At 40.1% G+C, this 20,501-nt stretch overlaps 1 protein-coding gene across 2 annotated transcripts in view; it reads left to right on the top strand.

The window, feature by feature from the left end:
- DECR1 (2,4-dienoyl-CoA reductase 1) overlaps nt 1-20,501 on the top strand; it is an 84,879-nt gene that overhangs the window by 42,086 nt on the left and 22,292 nt on the right. For both annotated transcript variants that reach the window (XM_089679690.1, XM_089679691.1), the window contains one exon: nt 8,683-8,830. In XM_089679690.1, coding sequence (XP_089535816.1) covers nt 8,683-8,830 — 148 coding nt within the window. The remainder of the gene's footprint in view (nt 1-8,682; nt 8,831-20,501) is intronic.

Raw genomic sequence — 20,501 nt, 5'->3', positions numbered from 1 at the left:
AAAGGAAATTGGACAGAAAAGTGTATAGTGTATGGCCAGCCTAAGGCTTGGTTCATACCTATGCAGTTTGCTTTTGATCTGTTTCTGCAGTGCATTTTATGGTGCCTTTGCGTTTTTGCACATGCATTTTTCATGTGTTTTTTGATATGTGTTTTTTTTCAATGCCTATTTTTGGCCAATTTGTTGTTGGGCAGATTAAAAAACCTGCACTATGCGTCAAAAACATACTATGTGCTTTTCTGCTGTTTCTATTGAACCAAAAATGCACCGTTTTGCGTTTAATAAAAAAAAAAAAAAAAAAAGCCCCTGACCCTTTCCAAAAAACGCAGTGGCTGAAAAATGCATACATGTAAACGTGTCCCTTAGGAAACCATGTTAAATGGACTGTGTTGCTTTTCTGCAAAAAGCACGTCACCTTATCTATAAATGTACACGCTGCATTTTGGTACTGCAGTGCACTGCACCTCATTGTAGTGTGGTACGGGGCAACGCAAGTGCTTTGGAATGCACCAAAGCAAGTAAGGCAATGGTGTGAACAAGCCCAAAACATAGATCATCTGAAGCTGATATTTTTTTCAAGGCCTATTAATGGCCAGATTGTGCATGCTATTATATGTTTTCATGGTATGGGGAGAGGAAGGGAATGAGATGCAAGTGAGTTATGCAAACCATATTGGAAATCCTTGATATGTCGTCATAGCATTCTGGAGTTGGCTTTTATCCAGTGCTTTTAGTTTTAGTGATATCGCAGTTCTTGAGGATGTTTGTTCTAGTCCACTGAACCAAGTAAACAAAATAATCGGATTCCAAATCATTTTCCTTGCAAATCCATGCTTTTCCTAATCTCTGCAGATCACCTGTCCTTGTGACACCATTTAAACAAAATACTCAGAAAACTGATACACCTGTTAATATTGGACAGCCTTTTGTGAATTGCCATTCAGGACTGTTAAACTCTGCGCACACCATGTTTAGGATTCTATAATGCCGGAGGAAGGAACGTAAGCAGTTTGAAAGCTTTTATAGTTAAAGGAGAAGAAGGGCCAAAACTTCTTAGCCCTACTTCTATGAATTACAGCAGTGCACTTAGTTTTGCACTCCTGTGACCTATTTTCAGCTGACAGTGTGCTGAAGCCTTTGTTGGCTGATGTCACTCAGCCAGTCTGGGCTCTGGAAAGATCCTGATTTTAATGTTGAGATTCATCTAGGTCCCTGACCAGCAGCTGGCTCATCCTCTCAGCATGCCAATGAGAACCTCAACCCTGCACTCCAGTTGAGTGCTGGAGGGGGTAGGGCAGAGGGAGACGGTGACAGACAGTCCTCCACACTGATGACCATGAACTGAGTGATCAACAGCCTTTGATCGCTCAGTTCTCGATCTTAGTGACGTCGGAATAGATGCAGCATCAGACTGATGCTGCATCCACCCAGGTGAGTATGACTTTTTTTTTTTTTTACCCAAAAACTTTTTAACTTAAAACTCATTATCAACAGTGAAATTTTGAGAAGACCCCACTGTATATGTTCCCATTCTTACAGCATAATTAGAAAATCTTTTTAAACAAAAATTTTTTTAGATGGGTTGTCATAAGAATTTCTGGAAAGTGTGAAGTGTCTTGGTCCTCACACAACCTTTCATTAACTAACATACAAGGCATACAACATTTACATTTTTAACCCTTTGTTAGGACAGTGTGTTCAAATCTAGTTTTCAGATGATAATGAAGAGCTATGAACTTAGCCCAGACAGGGTTAATTATGGTAAGCATTTCTCCACAGCACATTCCTAAACATCTTAAAGCAGAATGAGCTTGTTAGGATTTTAGGCACGTAAAAAGCACTTAGGCCTACTACACACAGGATGTTTTCTATATCTCTTCTAGACCTCTTTCCTCCTCACAGCATTACTTGGGCTTGTAAAGACTTTTAGCCGCATCAAGCATTTGTGCGTTCATTAATTTCATTGGTGGGAATACAAATTGAAAGCTCAAGTGCTAAACATGCCTACCATTAACATTTCACATGTGTTTTTTTACAAGCGTCAAGCATTTTTTCTGCCAAAACCGCTTCTTCTGGATGCACTGGCAGTGTTTTTTTTTTTTTTTTCTCTCTGCCTCTAAATGCCTATGCCTCTAAACTCCAATAAAAGCATATGAGTGCATGAACACCTAGGCTAACATGCAGGGGCGTTTTAAAGGCAGGAAGAAACACCCAGGAGCAGCTGAAAAAAATCGTCGAGCAGGGATATTAAATTGATTGATTTGTTATTTAAAAGAAAAAAAATAAACAAGTGTTTACAAACTTGTTTATACTACATTGCATGTCTGCTGAGTACCCCCATAGAAGGCCTCTTTCTATGGAGGCAATTGTGTGGGCTTGCTTTCGAGCCTTGCCATCCTCCACTCCCTCGTCACTGGCTTTGATTTTGGGAGCCAATGGCTCAGCAAAAGCCAGTGATACCAGGAAGTGAGGGGAGAGAAGAGCTGCAGATGTGCACAGAGCTTGTGTGTGTGTGTGTGTGTGTGTGCGCGCGTGTGTGTGCGCGTGTGTGTGCGTGTGCGTGTGTGTGCGCGCGCGCGCGGTGGGGGGCAAATACTGATGCCTAAAAAATGTTTACATGAATGCAATAAGGTAGAAAATGTTTAGGCTTTATAACCACTTTAAAAAGGTAACCAGCAATGTTTTTAATGTTAAAGTGATGTTAGGTTAATGGAGATATGTGACAAATCTAAAGTAGGCGTTCTCCCAATTTTGGCTTTCAAAAGTGGGAATACCTTTTTTCATTCTCGCTTAAATTCCAGACTTTTCACTTTAGTTGATGGATGAATTGGTACAAGACCAACCTCAAGGACTACAATTTTATATCTTGTGACTTGTGACATTACCTCTTTCGTCGACTGATACCAAATGCATAGAGCAATTACAAGTCCATTGCTTTCCAAAAATACAGTGACTAAATGGTTAGCACTTCCACCTGGCAGTACTAGGGTCGTTGGATCGAATCCCAGCCACGGCACCTCCTGCCTGGAGTTTGCATGTTCTCCCTGTGCCCGCGTGGGTTTCCTCAGGGTACTCTGGTTTCCTCCCACACTCCAAAGACATGCTGATAGGTTAATTGGATCCTGTCTAAATTGGCCCTTGTATATGAATGTGAGTTGGGGACCTTAGATTGTACGCCCCTTGAGGATTAGGGACTGATGTGAATGGACAATATGTATGTAAAGTGCTGTGTAAATTGACGGCGCTATTTAAGTACCTGAAATAAATAAAAGGTCCTTTGTCAATGCATTGTGTTTAATTGCAATTAATTAGAACATCTGCAAACTACTAACAATTTACTTTAATATTTTGTTATAAGCTGAACTTCAGGAATTATTATTATTTATTATTATATTTTTTGGGTGTGTGTGTTATTTGTTTTTATCTTACAATGGTCCAGCTTGGTTGCATCTACCTCTTCTGCTGGGGATGCAAAAAATTCACTGTAGTAGCCTGTGCTACATACAGTCAGCACTGGACTCTTCCAGATGCTGTTTGAGCAACTTGTCATTTTGTATCCTAAACACAAGAGAATGTGGTGTTTGGGTTTTTTTTTGGTTTTTTTAATCAGTGAATGAATAGATGTTGCACTGTGAATGGGGCACATTTTTGCTCTAGATTACATTTTTGTTGCTAGGCCTGCAGTTTTCCAAAAGTCAGTTGAACGGAATATTTTTATTTCTTTTTAATTGCACCTCACTACATGTCATTGAACATGGATTCTTGGGTCCTTAAGCAAAAAAGACAGCTTTATAAGATCATAGGACCTATATATGTTACGATCAGTTCCTCAATAAAGCAGAAATTGGGAAGTTGACAAACTGCAAACAGTGTCCGTGTCTTGCTTCCTCGTGCACGAATTTCTACTTCAATTAGGCTCACTGGTAGATCATAGTAGATGGTCTGTAAGTGATCGAATCCAAAACACATTGATCCCGATAGGCGTGGTCTTGTGTTGTCTGAACAAGAACCACTGTTTAAGGCAAACCAATGTCCAGTACAGGTTTGCAAAACACCCTGCATACTTTACAGAAGGCACCCAAAGGTGCTTCCCTGCCACTCTATGACCTCAGTAAAACGTGGTGCCTTCTGGTGTGGAGGAGTATGTGACCATCCCCATCCCCCACAATGCAGTACATGGTGTCTGGATGGCCAGTCTCCAGGGGATAGGAGTTTTCTTTATGGCATTGCAGGTTTCAGTTTTGAGAAAGTAAGTTTTTGTGAAGAGCTGCACTTGTGGATCAGGGTAGAAAACAAGCACATGAAGGTAAGGGAAGGTACTGTTACATAGTGTGCAGGTTAGCCTAGTAAAGCACTTCTGTGTACAGGTACACTTTAAATATAATTGTAATCACATTATTTTGGTTGGGCACACCAGTTGTATTTTAATCGTATATCTTTTAGTCACTAAAAGGCACTTTCACATTATAGGGTGCTCCTGGTTTTTACCATTGTATCTAATTAAACAGCTAATTTTTGTTTCATTTTTGGACTGTTGGTACAATTTCACAAGGAAGGCAATCTTATGGAGAGAAATTGTGCATTTGCATACCTTCACTAAAAATGATGTGAGTAGATTTTAATTTATAGATATTTTATGAGGTTGTGTAGTGTGCCATTAAGTTTTGTAAATGGGTCACAACAGGCGCTGGACTATATTAGGCAGCAAATCTAATGGAGTTCCCCTAGGCTTTCCCTTAGATTATTAACGCTAAAAATGTATCATCTATCCACAGGGATGTCAAACTCATTCTAGACATTTCTTATGAAGTGTATTATGTTCTAATTGAGTTTAGTGTGAATTTGTGTGTTGAAGATACTAATCTGCCTAAAGCTTAACAATTTAGTAGAAAGCGATGAAATCATTTTTCTGTGTCCGGATGGAGTCACTGAGGGTGCTCATTATACTTCCAAGATGCTAAGGAATGGGGGTTCAATTTTAGGACAGAACAGATCAGCATATTGGCTAGATTAACTCACATGTGCAATAAAACTGCAAATGAGCACAACTGAAAGAGAGGATGTCCAAGTATCTTTTTTGTTTTTTTTTTTGTTTCCCCAAGCCATTTTGGAATAAGAACAAACAAAAACATCTCTTTGCATTAATTTTAAAAACTGTTAAGATTTTCTACAATACCATGCAAAATCTTATTGCTTAAAGCAGAGGTCCAGTTAAGAATTGGAACCCCCGCTCCCTAAAGGTGCAAATCCTTAATGGGGAAGGGGGGGCAAGGCCTTATAGCAGAACTTCCCCTTTTGGGTGGAGGTCCGCTTTAAGGTGTTCTGATGATGATGATTTAAAGTTATCCTAAAGGGGGAAAAAAACAAACCTGTTATAATTGCCTGCGCTGCAATGGTTTTGCACAGAGCAGCCGTGATCCTCTTCTTTTAGGGTCCTCTGCCCAGCACTTTTGGCTCTTCCTCACTGCCAAGTACCCCCATAGCATGCCGTTTGCAATTGGGGCAATCATGTAGGCTCGCTCCTGAACCCCATTCTGCGTGTCTATTCACACAGAATGCGGCTCGACCCCTCACCCCACTCCCTCTTTCATTGGCTCAATGGGAGCCAATGGCTCCCACTGCTGTATCTAAGCCAATGAGGAGACCGAGGTATGGGGTAGCCACTGCTCTCATGCACATCGCTGGATTGAGATGGGGCTTGGGTAAGTATTGGTGGGGGGGCTGGTTACAGAAGGCTTTTTACCTTCATGTATGGAAGCATTAAAGTGGAACTTCACTCTTAGTCATGGACTATTTTTAATCCTTCTGCTGCTAGCATTAGAAAATAGGAAAATATATCCTATTTACTTATTTTAAGCTATTTTTTACATTTCTTTAGTTGCTTCCTGGTTTCCATGCCTAGGCAAATGATATCATACATCCCGGGAGTCAGGAGGGGAGGGAGGGTTCTCAGCTCGGCCTATGCCTGATCTAAGGGCAGATGAATGCCAGGAAGTAAATGATACATATCATCTGCCTTTACTCAAGATGGCCGCTACCAGAAATGCCAGGGGTGTTTTTGTTTTTCAAAATTATTTCTCAGCAAAATAAAGCATGGAGACATGAATGTATGGGCGATTTTTGCTTTGAATAAAAATTAAATTTATAGCATTTTTTTGGTTTGTGGTACTCAAATGTAGTGCAATTCCACTTTAAGGTAAAAAAACCTTGAGACCTTAGAACTACTTCAAATATATACTTTAATGATTTATATAACTGGATTAAATGCAGATCTTTTATCTGCTTTAAAATAAACATATTGCAGAATGTGTTGATACATTTTCATTAGTTTCAGGAGTTGACGAGCACAGAAGATGTGAAAAAGAAAATCGAAGTGGTGCAGTGGAGAGTGACATTTTCTCACATAAACATAAATTCTTGTTCAGTAATCTGCCAGCTGTCATTGTGGTACCTCCATCTCTACATAGAGCAGTAAGCTAGAAAGCAAGAAACAAAAAGCCTCAAACATCTCAATTACTGTGAATATGCAGCAATTTTTATTTATACAGTGTGAAATATAATTTTATGTAACTTTGGCCCTATATTTTTCTCCTGTTTTGAGGCATCATATTCCATAAACTTCTAGGTATATCATAAATGTTTACTTGCTACCTATTATATTCTGTGTTGGTAACGGAGGTACAACAGCTCTGATCATTGGTGCATACAATCTGGGTATGTGCAAAGTCTGTAAAATGCATTTACACAATATGAGATAAAGAGAAGATATGTTTCAGAAGTTTAAATGTACTCAGAAGCCAAGAATGGACCTGACAAGAAGCTTAAGTAAATCTGGAAGCAGTTTTAAAAAGCTTAGGGAGAGCCCAGGGGAACAGATATCATTGGATCCTATAGCAGACATTAATAGATGCAGTAGAATAAAGTAATGGAGCAAAAGAACAGAGTGAAAAGAAATGCCACCAAATAAGTAAACCGAGGAATTTAACAGTGGATGAACTGCTGGAGACAAACTTGAAATGTAAAATTTAACCAAAAGGAGTCACTTAGCAACTTTAAAAGTCTGCACGCTGCTGATATTATCATCCATTTGTGTTAATCGGGCCAGGCAGATATTGGAGGACCTGAACTTAGAAGCTGTATGCCAAAAAAACAGGCAGAAGGCAAAGGATTATTTAAAGCTGCCCCTGAGGAATAGTGATCTAATGATTGGTGGAAGAACGTTTTAAGCAGCAGCATGAGTGTGAAGCATAGACCAACAGAATGAATAAAGCAGAAGCAGGAAGCTGCTTGCAGTGCAGATTTCCCGCCAGCAAGCAAAACGCTGGTAAAATCACCAAATCACACTCCAACTCCTGTGAGAGTTAGCAGTCAGAGGTAGTAACACCTTTTTGAGGTTGTATGCACAAAATTGTGGCACACTTGCATCCAAGGAAGTGCACTGTTTTTGTGTTTTTTTTTTTTTTTTTTTTTTTTTTTTCTTTTAAGAACAAATTCAAGACAAAAAGAATTTCATGGTACTGTCTAGGCACAGTTAATGAGAGGTTCACTATAATATGACAAGTCTTAGCTTTGTGAGTTAGGTCTACTTTAATTCCCAAGTGATAAGTATCCACTGGCATGCTTACTATAACTTTTTATTGAATTTTCAAGGTGATATATAGTTCTGTCTCCTCCATGAAAACTGTAACTGCCCCTAAATGTGTGCTATATCCAAATGTTGTTATCTGAATCAGAGAGCGGTACAATGACAATCCAAGTCTTGCTCATTCTGCTCCATGAAAAAGTTGTCTAGTTATGAGTAAACCAAGTCTGACCATTCAAGTATAATCTCGGTAGAGCTCAGTTACATATGAGACTTCTTCATTTTAACATAGATTAATGAAAGCACTTAAAGTCTGAATCTTAACTTTGTTTTTAAATAGAGTACAGAGTGGCCCCAAACCTCCTCTTCCCCGATCCCCTACCAGCGATCCTGGCTCCTCCTCTTCTCGGTGTGCCACCATAGGAAGCTGCTTCCTATCATGGCACACCTGCGGATTCAATCTCAAATTACAAAAAATGAACTCCTGTGCTACCAAACATACGTAGGGTTTGGTAGCACAGGAGTTCATTTTTTATTAACAAAATAATATGTGACTGCTTCCAATACCCTATGTTTTCCCACATATGCATCAATCAAAATAATAGTAAATAGTTTTATTGCAACATATATAGAATGCTTAGTTCAGTTTATAAGCATATGTAACGCATGGTAAGGTATTGGACAATGCAACACCATTTTTACTAATATTTTTTAGGTTCAATCCCGAGCTGCTCTGCCTTTGTACATAGACACAGACAGCAAGGCTCTGCCGTGCCTTCTGCTCCCTCTTTACAGGATTTGATTGATAGCAACAAGAGCAATGGCTCCCACTGCTATCAATCTGCCCTGTGAGGATGGAGAGATCAGAGAGAGGCTGCTGATCTCGGGCACGGAGATTGGGCTCAGGTAAGTATAAGGAGGGGCTGTGGAGACCCTTGACACAGAAGGTTTTTTATCTTAATGCAGAGAATGCATGAAGGTTAAAAAAAAAACCCTAAGGCTTTAGAACAACTTTAAGCTGTAAAAAAAAAAATGTGTTGGTTTTGTATGTCTGTATTGCTGCTGGTGGTGGTGGTAGTATTAATAATCTCTGTTCTCAGGTTGTGATAAACAATGCTGCTGGGAACTTCATTTCTCCTTCGGAAAGACTATCGGCAAACGCCTGGCGAACGATCACAGACATTGTTCTTAATGGCACAGCTTATGTAACTCTTGAGGTTGGGAAACAGCTAATTAAGGCAGGAAAAGGTAAGACATATATCAACCTTGATTTGACTTGACCTTTACCTACTGTGAAATAAGCTCCTAGCTTTCAACCACTATTGCCACCTGAGCCCCAACATGCTATCATCTGCTCCTTTCTTTGCATTACACTGTGCAGACTTTACATAGCAACTGCCAGCACTTCATCAAGATCTCATTAATGTGTTTATAATGCTTGGATTTTAAGACTTTGTCAGCGTGTAACTTCTACCAGAGTGTTTTGGGCTGCACTACATAAAAAGAAATCGAGTTTGAAAATGCCACGTCAAAAGATAAATTTGGTAAAAACCAATTAAGCATTTAAATGCATAGTGATATCTGTATGTCATGGACTCTATTGCCTAGAGACTCTCAAATGGTATAATTCATTGAAATGCAAGAAAATGTCATTTCATTGCACTGTGTAGAATAAAAAATTATTATCTAACTTGTGTTTTGTTCTTCCTTTGAGGCAGCTATGACATATGAGAACTTAGTGTTCCTAAACCCAGGACCATTTATTCACTATATCCGGTCTCCCACAATACACAGAGCATGGACGTGCAATTATGTTAGTAAATAAACTGCTAAATATCTTTTCTCATTAGCAGTTAGAGCAGTCCTGTGACTTCTATCTGTGTCCAGTAGAGCACTGGTTAAAGCGTGTAGGAGGAGTTTTTATTCTCCTGATTGTCCCATGAGGCTGCATAACCGCTGACTGTCTGTCTGGACAGCGCTGATTGGCCCTGTGCTGATCACATGCACTCTCCCAAGAAAGAAAAAAAACTCTAGCTATACACCCCAAACTGAGCATGTGCAGCTTGCCCCCAAGGCTCTGTTTGATCAGCAGATGAATTGGGGACAGTAAAAGAAGGGGAGGATCAGAGAAGTGAGGAACAAACATCATTTTTGCAGAGGATTAACTCCTTAGGTTCTACAGTGAGTACAACGAGTATGCTTTACTTCCTATATGGGCTGATTTTACTGTTGTGGGTTTAGTAACACTTTAAAGTGGTATTAAACCCAAAACCAAAAATGTAATATATTGCAGCCTACCAGACAGATGTATTGGCTGTATTTAGTTTTTTTTGTTTTTTGTTTTAGGCTTTTTTCTGTTTTCACCTGTTGATATGGCAGTTAACACACATCCTGTATTATACAGACACCACTTTAGATGAATGAGCATGGGGGCAGGCTTGGACAGTAATATTGTCAGTCTGGGGGCAGTACTAGCAGATTTAAATACAATAACAAATTGAAGCTGAACTCCAGCCAATACTTTATAATCCGTTCCAGCAAATGTTTTTTTTTCTTTTTGGGAGAAATGTTTTACATAAAAGCTGATAATTTTAAGCATCCCTGGTAGTGTTAAATGGTCTGTCTCATCCCTGTAACTGCAAGAGAACCTTTTTTTGTTGAAAAACAGACTTACTGGCTAGATCACCAGATTAAATTGAAGTAAGCCTAGAAAGATGCAGCCATCACATATAATATTGGTAAGCTGCAATATGTTTGCTTTTGGGTTTAATACAGCATAAAGCCAGTAAACCTGACATTCTAATGCTTGAGTAATGACAATAGGAATAAGTACATTTGATTATTATAACATGAGTGGCTGAGGTAAAGACAAGACACACGTGGATGTTGGTTCACAGTAAGCTTTATTTTGATCCATTTGTGAGAGGGGTCAGTTTTTCTGGTGAGAACATATAATAACCTTGTAGACTATATCCAATTGCAGACTCTGGACGTGTTGGACATGCCCAAAAAGTGTCATCATTGTACACCAGGCATGTGTAATACATCCAGTCTTTCTGCCCTGCTTCCAGGACCTCCCCTGACACAGTACTCGGCATTCAGCTTTCATTAAAGCGGAGTTCCAGTTGAATTTAAAAAAAAAAAAAAAGTTAGCAGCTACAAAATCTGTAGCTGCTGTCTTTTAAAATACAGACACTTACCTGTGCCCCAGTCCAGCGGTATCCTCACCATGGCTGGTTTCACCAGCTGTCTTCTCTCCTTGACATCGGCATCTTTAGTGTGGGCACCCGGCTGTGACAGCTTGTGGTTTCACACAGCTCGAGTAGCTCCGCGCTTGTGAATGGTCCCGTAGTGTTCTGGGACCTGTCACGTGTGACGACTTCTGCTTCCGATCTCCTTATGCGATCACACCAGGAGTGGGAGCGGGTAGCTATCAAATTGGTACCAATCCTTAATGTGGAGTGGGGGACAAAGCCTTAAAGGGGAACTTCCCCTTTTGGGGAAGCCGAGTACACCGAGACAGCTGGTGTTGTCAAACTAAAGCAGTCTGGCAATGTTTATCAACAGCATTGTTCAAAAGAAACAATTCATTTGGTATCTGTTTATTCATCTACAGATCAAAGAGATGAACTTGCTTCTGCAGATGAAGTCAGTTAAACCAACCTGACAGTGAAAAAATTTGTTTTGTTTTTTTTTTCTTTTAATAAAGGAAAAAAAAATGTTCCTGTTTTAACCTTTTATTAACCCTTAGTTTACTCTAATCAGCCCTAATTAGCTCTTTATTCTCCTCCATTTAATTATTATTTTTCTGCTGATTTTTGTTTCTATTTTATGAAATAATATTTGAAACTTTATTTTGTTTTTGTTAAAATTTTTACACCTGTAACAACATATGTTTACAAATTTCACGTTTTTAGAAAAGCACAAAATTGAAAAAACCCACTTTTATTTAATTTGTAAATCACTTTGCAATGCTTTGTACCAGAACAATAATTTGTGTCATTTTAAAATAGGAATTTTATGTGCAGTAACGCCATTTATTTTTAAATTAACACTGCTCAAAAAACGTGTTTTTTGCAACTTTTTTTTTTTTGTGCTTTTAATTGTTTAAGGATTGGTAAAAAAACAATCATTTGTTGTAAGACAGCATTCATGAAAAGAAAGCTTCCTTACATGTATTACCTTTTTTTTTTTATCTTAAGTTATCGTCGAATAAACAGGTTCATAGCAGAAATGTAAGGCTTCGTTCACACTAGCTTTGATAGCAGGCGTTTGAGGGGCGTTTTTAATGCTCCTCAAATGCCTACGGAAATCATACTATGGGCAGCACACAGTGCTGTTCACATTAGCAAAACATGAAGCATTAGTGTTGCGTCGCTTCAAAACTGAAGCCTGATGTGGAGTCAGGTGGAGTTGAAGCCTTTCAATCAAGTCTATGGTGATGCTCCTCAAACTCTTGGCAGTCGTTTGCGGGGTGTTTATTATAGGCGTTTGTAGTGCGGTTTTTAATGCTTGTAAAACGCCTCAAAACCTCGCATAGGGCACTTGGGGACCGTTTTTAATGCTTGTAGAACGCCCATACTAAAGCTGATTAACGCCTGTCTAATGCCCATAGGGACATTTTTGAAAAGTTAGAAATTTAGTCAAGTGTGAACAAGCCCTAAAAAGTGCTCTGATCCATAAGGGATGAACAGGTGTGAGAGGCGAAGTGGATATTGGGCACAGAGACTTTTAAGTTGAGTGCTGGTTTTGATCTATATAATAGGTTTAGGTGCCTGGTTATGAGCAATCCTAGCCTGACCAGTCATGTATAATCTCTCTAGAGCGCAGTTACACCTGAGATTTCTTCATTTTAACATAGATTAATGAAAACACTTAAAGTGATTGTTAGCCTTAACTTTTTTTTTTTTTTTTTAAACATGTTATACTTACCTGCTTTGTGCAATGGTTTTGCACAGAGTGGCCCGAACCTCCTCCTTTGGTCCCCTACAAGCAATCCTGGCTCTTCCTCTTCTTGGTGTGCCACCATAGGAAGCCTACTGGATTTCTTCTCTAACTCAAAGCCAAACCTCGTGCCCACTAACAGCATTTAAAAAGTTGTTAATACCACATATTTATTGCATGTGATTTCCCTTGAAAGAGGAACTTGAAGTCCGATGCTGCAGCTGTCCCACACTGGCTCAAAGACTGAGAACCAAGCGATCACACGACCAATGATCATTCAGTTCATCTGTTTTCAGTGAGCAGAGAGTAGTGACCGTCCGTCACCAGCTCTCTGCTCTTCCCCTCCAGCACTCACTGGAGCACCAGGCTGTGGAGGGAGCAGGAGCAGTTGGCTCATACTGTGAACAGCACACTGAGAGGCTGAGCCTGCTGCTGGTCGGGCATCTGGGTGTATCCCAAAATTGGCAGGATCCCTTCAGAGCCAGAAGCAGCTCTGTAACATCAGCCAACATGTCAGGTGAATCTGGGTCACAGGACTGCATAAATGCTCTCCTCTGACCCAGAAGTGAAGTATGGCCAAAAAAGCTTTGGCCGTACTTCTCTTTTAACCATAGAAGCTCTGCTGAAAAACGCAAGTGGAGAGTAAAATATTAGTCACTATTGCCTGTGGTCTCCCTTTAGCTGACATTTTCCCCATCACTGACTTTCCAGACCTTGTACTGCATTTTGTATTTGAGTGGAGACGGTCATCTTGGTAGAAGCAGGGCTTGGCTTCCTCACACAGAGCTGCCCTCTGATGACTGGTGGGGGAATATTCAAAAAGCAACAGAAGAGGTGCAGAAAGGAGAGATACAGAGTGAATGAATCAGAAGCAGGGAGATCCTTGCACTGCAGATTGTCAAATACATCTTCCTGCACAGCAAGGAGAACAGTGAGCTGCACAGTAGTGACATCACCAAATCTCACTACAAATCTCCTGAGACTAGCAGTCAGAGACAGCAGTGCCATCGGTGATCTTACCCTGCAAACCTACAGCTATGAGACTAGAAACATGAGTGCATAGGCACATATCTGTCAGGAAGTGCACTGCTATTTTTCATTTGAAATTCGACAAAAGTTAAATTGTTTAATGTACTGCTTTTGAAACTATTTCCTGATGTTCATGATTGCAAATCATCAGCTTTGATTTCAGTTCTGGTTTAAAGAAGAAATCCAAGATGTAGCAAGGCATATATTGAGATGCTGAGCAATTGTAAGCGCTTCACATTTTATAAGGGAGATTTATCAGTCTAATTACTGAGAGTCAGGAGCATAATTAATGCAAATCCAGCTACCTCTCCTTGAGCAAAGGATTTCCTACAGTTATGACTGTATTTATGACCCCTACACATGTAATCCTGGACTGCTGGCTGCATTTGTTTGTAGAATTTTTTGCTGTGGATTTATCACGTACAACTGTTTTGTGCATAAAACACACAGGCAAATTAGAAGTGGCTAGGAGCATGGTTTATGTTGGTAGTAAATCTGTCTCAAAATAGGTCTCACTGCTGCTGTTTTTCACTACTTCCTTTGGTGTCAGATTGATAAATAATCTCTTGTCTATGAGTATATGGGGAGTCTAATTTGCTGACCTGTGAGTGCTTGTCTTGTTTGTGTTTAACCATTTCAATACCGGGCAATTTCACACCTTCCTGCCCAGGCCAATTTTCAGGTTTCAGCGCTCTCACACTTTGAATGACAATTGCACAGTCATACAACATTGTACCCAAACTAAAATTTTATCATTTTCTTCATACAACTAGAGATTTCTTTTGGTGGTATTTAATCACCACTGGGTTTTTATTTTTTGCTAAATTAACAAAAAAAGACCAAAAATTTTGAAAAAAACACACGTTTTTCTTTGTTTCTGTTATAAAAGTTTGCAAATAAATTAATAAATTTAGGCCAAGATGTATTCTACTACATGTCTTTGCTGAAAATAACCCAAATTAGGATGTATTTTTTAGTTTGTAGGAAAGTTATAGAGTTCACAAACTATGGTATAGATCTGAAAATTGATCAATCCTGAAGTACTGACAGCCAATCTAATTTCTTGAGGTCCAAGAATGTCAGAACAGTACAGATATCCCCCAAATGACCCCTTTTTGCAGAGTAGACAGTCCAACGCACTTCATAACAGGCATGGTGAGTTTTTTGAAGTTGTATTTTTTTTTTGTCATAATTTTTTGGAAAATGAAAAAATTAGTTTTACTAATTTTTTTTTTTTTACATATTGTCACCAGTGCAGTACAGCGTCGTCATATAACTGGCATGGCGGTGATCAGGGACACTGACTGGTGACAGTATGAAAAAAAAAATATATATATTTTTTTATTACATTTTTTTTCATTTTTTTTAAGATTTTTTTTTTTCATATTTCACTATGACCAAAGTAGTACAATGTTACCATAGTAACATTGTACTACTTTGGGGAAGTGATCAGTATTTCTTTTTTTTTTTTTTTTTTACACAATTTGCTTATAGCAAAAAATTACTTTGCTATAAGCAAGCATTTACCTGAATGACATTGTTTCATTCAGGGTTTTTTTTTTGTGCTTAGCTGTGATTTGGCCACAGTTAATCACATGACATGTGCATGTGATTAGCTGTGACCATTCACAGCTAGGCACTAGTATACAATGGATGGCATGAATGAAGCCATCCATTGTATACAACTCTCATGTGACCTGCTGTGATTGGTCACAGCAGGTCACATGGTACCGGCAACGGGGGCCGATACTCAGATCTGTCATCGGCCGTGTCCGAGGTACACGGCTGGTGACAAATTGCGCCGCTGCGAGGCACTGCAGGAGCGTAATCTGCGCATGTGCGGGAGGACGCCATATGGCATCCACCCGGAACGCTGATGACATTTGCCAGCCGCCATTTGGCCATAGGGCGGGCGGCAAATGGTTTAAATGATTTAGTGTATTAACATTATTTACAGCGATTAGTATACAATGTAAAAATGCATTAAATCCTAGTCAGAGGTGCTGACCAACTCCCATCATCTTCTGGCGAAACTTGACAATAATAGACACAAAAATGGCAGCGCTCCTGAATCCCCTTTTCTCCCTCGTTGGGAAAATAGCAGGTCTCACCTACTTAAACTTGCATATATACAAACCTCTAAAGTTTACTTTCTGGAAGCAGTCTCAACTTCGTTCTCCTCTTCCTAGATTCTCTCTCTTAAACACACTTGCTGTAATACATGATGTCAAAAAGCACATACCAGTCCTATGATAGGAATGTCAAAAGTCTGACCACGCTGAGCTTGTTTCGATTAGTGTAATTCCATCTCGCTGTGCTCCAAGCCTCAACAAATGGTAGATGTCACTGTACCAGCTTCCTGAGTTCCAAGCCTCTCTCTGGATCACTCTTCCATCAACTGGCATTCAACTGACCAAGTGTTTGGTTACGGTGGGTGCCAAGTTTTTTTTTTTTTTTGGAAGGAAGGGACCAAATTCTGTTGGATTCCATTTTGGAGTGCCAGCCCTAATCAGGTGTTACCAGTGGGGAATTGGCCTCTTCTGAATGCATGGATAGACTGTACACTTATGATTAGTACTTTTATAGCAAATAAAGCTCTTTTATATTTGTACTGCACAAGTTTTCTTTGTTTTGCCTGCAAGGAGAGCGTTCGCTACGTAGTGAGAGCGAAAGAACATGTGCGAAACTGCATCGTCTGGAGATGGGGCTGCCACCTCACCCCTTTAAACCCGAACACATATTATATACACATGTTCTGAGGCTAATTTAATGCAGATAAGGTACGAAGTGCGTTTAATTACCACCTCTATCAGCCACAGAACCTGTGTAAATAATTTGTCCTGTTTTAAAGGGACGAGGTGGCAACCCTATCTGGAGAGGCAGGTCAGTGCAAGATCAAAAGGAAATAACACTGGAGAAGGGCTGACAATGAGGCTTGGTCATTTGAATGCCTGTGGCTGGAAGACGAGCGATCCAGAGAGAGGCTTGGAACTCAGGAAGCTGGGACAGTGTCATCTACCAATTGTTGAGGTTTGCAGCAGGAGGGGGATTCAGGAGTGCTGTCGTTTTTGTCTCTATTATTGCAATTTTGTGCAATGACTTGTAAACATAAAATTTTACATTGAATACAATTTATCATAGCTAGAACAAATGCAAAACTTTGTTATCCTAAGCTAGAGGCTAAACACAGCAAAGGTGGTGTTAGGCTGTAAACTGGCCATTTAAAGTCCAACTTAAGTCTCAGGTCACAGCCCCCCCCCCCTCCCAACCTTTTGTAACCTCCTATGAAGCACCTCCATAACCAAGGAAAAGAAAATCAGTATACGTATTTTTTTTTTTTTTTTGACCATATCACAGATCCTTTTTGCCCTCCTTCACCAGTAAGTTGATCCTATGTAGCATCACCCCCCAAAGGAGCCACCTGGTAATTTTGGGTTCTCTCTTCTGTGTCTCGACTCCAAGAACAAGAGAGTAGAGCATAAACTTCACCTGCTGTGCGTGCATTTAACACAAACTGCTAGACAGAGTAATAACTATGCCAAAACGACTAAGCTCACCTTCTTTATCACTAACATCCATACATCCATACAGGTATTGGCAAACCAACGATAAACCGTGGAAATGAATAACAAATACAATGTAAGTGATGTTACTACTACTCTGGTTTAGAGTGAACTCTGATGGGCAGGGGTTTGGTACCTTTTTAACTAGAAAAATGGGCAAGGCCTTGGGGAAAAACTGTTAAGGGCAGTCTTTAGTCCTGACTCTTCAGCTGGCTAAACATTGGAGCTGTTTAAACGTTGGTGCGCTTTGAAGCAGTCAAAAAGGCTTGCAGGCAGTGTTAGGGCTATAGGTTTTGTAGGTGGGTGCCTCCCAATGGCTCAATCTCTAGTGGTGGTAGCAAATAGTGGCCACAAGGCCCTTTCAGCAGTCACAACAATAGTTGTCCCTCCAATCCGGTGTCGGCTCACTCTGAGTTGATCATGGTGACTCCGGTAGGCAACACAGCAGATCTCGGTCCTGGTAGTGGTTCCATTCCTCTGAGCTTAGATCGTGCCCTGTACTCTCTAGTTGTCCAGGACTGGCCTCCTGTGGCTCTGGTCTCAGTATCTTCTGGGGGTGGTGCTGAACAGCGTGGCTCTCTCTCTCTGCTTTCTGAGGCTGCACTCATCTCCTCATAAAAGTCTTTGCCCCTGGGAACCCTAATCCCTCCTCCTCGTCTATCCCTAAGCTTTTGTAGCAGGTGTAGTCCAGAGCTGTCTTGCTCCCAATGACTAGTTCACTTTTCCAGACTACATGCCCTCAGGCCTCTCTTCATTGGCCCCTTGTGTGCTTTAGCTTGGGATGGGGGAGGAGAGAGAGCGGTAGTATCAGCGTGAAGGATCAGACAAATCTTCTCCCTCTGCCCCAAGGGGGTTTAGGCAGGGAAGGAGCTATACCTATTTACTGCAAAAGGAAGGCCTACTGTATTTAATGACTTGGTGATGCTCTATGCAGCATTCCACCATCAGTCCAGGGGACGGGGATGGGTCCTTGATGCCCTGGGTTCACAGCAATGGATTGGAGGATGCTGGGCATCATTTGGCATGGAAGGGAAGTAGCAGCCAAGAGTGCAATTGGTGATTTACAGGTGACAGCCAGAGATCAGCTGAAAGGAGGGAGGTCTGAGAGATCTTTTTTTTTTTGCCCAAGGCAGAGCCAAATACAGCCAATTGGTGAACAGCTAATGTTACTCAGCAAACATTGTAACCGTGTTAGGAAATATTCCTTTTAGCTGCCAAACTTATCAAGCTTTTCATTATGCCTCTGTCAAGAACTGCAGCTTCTTAACAAATTATTCTTCCCTTTTGAAACTTTTATTGTGCTTTAGTGAATGAGGGTTATGCTATGATGGGAAGAGGAGCCCTGAAAACATTGAATATCCTTTCCTGTATTTTTTGGAGGTCCAGATTCACAAGGCGAGGATAACTATACAGTTAAACAGTATAATGGCCAGCATCCCAAAAGATCAATACCAGGAAGATATTTGGGGGCACTCTGCAGGCAGCTTGTGTCACTTGAGTTTAAAAGCAAAAGGTTTGTTGTACATAGCAGGGTATGTTTAAGCTGCAAATATTTGGTGCAGCTTGTTGAACATGACAGCTCAAAGGCATAAACTGTGAAAGTTGTTATTCTGAAAACTTGTTTCCCAATTCTAACTGTCACAAACATGTGGAAAATATTGTCCTTCCGAAGAGACTTGGAGTTTACAACCAAAATGCTGTTAACTAATGTGTCAGAGCCCAGAACCTGAAAGGCTATAATTTATTAGAGATGACAGTATAATAAAGGAGCAAGGCATCATAACTCGCACAACAGAAACATTTTCATCTGATAAGGGATCCTCTGCGGCACACAGGCTTTAATGAAATACTCCTTGTGAGAAATAACACTAAAGATAAATGCTTTGTCCTTAACCGAGTATTGTAGACAGCCGCTCCTGTTTATCAGAATAGATCTATAAAAACACATGTAAAAGGAACTGATCAAATCAGAGGTGGTCAAAGAAGAATATATGGGGGAAATGCAAGACATTGATGGACAATTCAGTCATTAAAGTCTCTAGTGACAAATGTAGCATCTAGGAACTACGCCAGATTCGACAAATCCTGTAAAAGGGCAATTGGATTAGGGTGCGAAGATCTGCCTTTAATCTGCTGAGAACATCTCTTATTATGAAAGATTGGAGCAATGAGATAAAAGTAACGGTTGTCTGTATAAAGTAAGTCATATGTCATGGTGGTTTTTTTCTACCTCTTTTAGGCCTTTTTTTTTTATTTAATTTTTTTTTTTAAATGCATGATTTTTTTTTTTTTGTTTTACAGGTGCACTTTGTTTTGCACATTACAACTTTTATCTTAAGAAAAAAATGTTTGCAAACCAGATTTAAAAGTGATAATAAACCTAAAAACGTTTTTTACCTTAATGCATTGCTTGCGAAGTTCCCTGTGCTTCCCCTTCTTTGTGTGAAGGGGAAGAGAGGGGAGAAGAGATCAGCGCTATGCAAGTCTGCATCTCTTCTCCCCCCACTTTCTCTTCACACAAGGACTTGAACAGCAGCAGGAGCCATTGTCTTTTGCTGCTGTCAACCATCTACAGTGAAGAGGAAGTGAGGAGTGGGTCCTGCTGTGTTTTCTATGGAGTGTGGCTTCATAGACACCAGTTGGGAGCAAGCACACAGTGTTTGTCCCCATAGCAAACAGCTTTCTAGGGGGACACACAAAGGAGAGGAGGAGCCAGGATCACCAATGGGGGACCCAAGAAGAAGAGGATCGGGGCCACTCTGTGAAATACCACTTCACAGAGCAGGTGAATATAACACGTTTATTTTAATTTTTAAAAAAATCTGTCTTTAGTTACACTTTTTAAGGCTAATGCTTGCTAGGCAAAGTGGAAATCATGCCTTGCAATCCTTAAGTATAACTATAGGCAAACTTTTTTTTTTTTTTTTCCCCCCTTTCATTTTGGATAGCGTAAGAGAGGCTTATATTCTTCTTCTTCTTTTTTTTTTTCCCTTTTTTTTTTTGTCCCCTAGATAAAACTGGCAGTGGGAGGAAGTCCATACAAATTAAGGGAATCCCTTGAGGCCCCCCAGGTCGCCAGAACTAGTGTCCCCATTGGAAGATTTTCCCTATATAATTTCAATGATAATGGTAAACCGGACAAATGGAGAGAATGAATCACCCTTACGGGTACACAGACAGCTATGAAAACCTAATAAGTGCAGTAATCCCTTTCCACTCTGTTCAAAACTAACGAAAAAACAATTTTTTGCCTTTTAATTATGCTTTAAAGCTGTTCTTCATATTTCATTGAACTTTTTAAATGGGTTGTTTAGACTAATCTGGTCCAAAGGAACTAGTTACTTCAATAACAGTTGCAGCGGCTGTGCACGCTATATTAACTG

This window comes from Staurois parvus, unplaced genomic scaffold (assembly GCF_062004578.1).
Source record: "Staurois parvus isolate SC_StPar_1 unplaced genomic scaffold, SC_StPar_1.0 ptg000230l, whole genome shotgun sequence".
Lineage (NCBI taxonomy): Eukaryota > Metazoa > Chordata > Amphibia > Anura > Ranidae > Staurois > Staurois parvus.
Note: the sequence above shows the minus strand (reverse complement) of the source record. Positions and strands in the feature narration are given on the sequence as shown.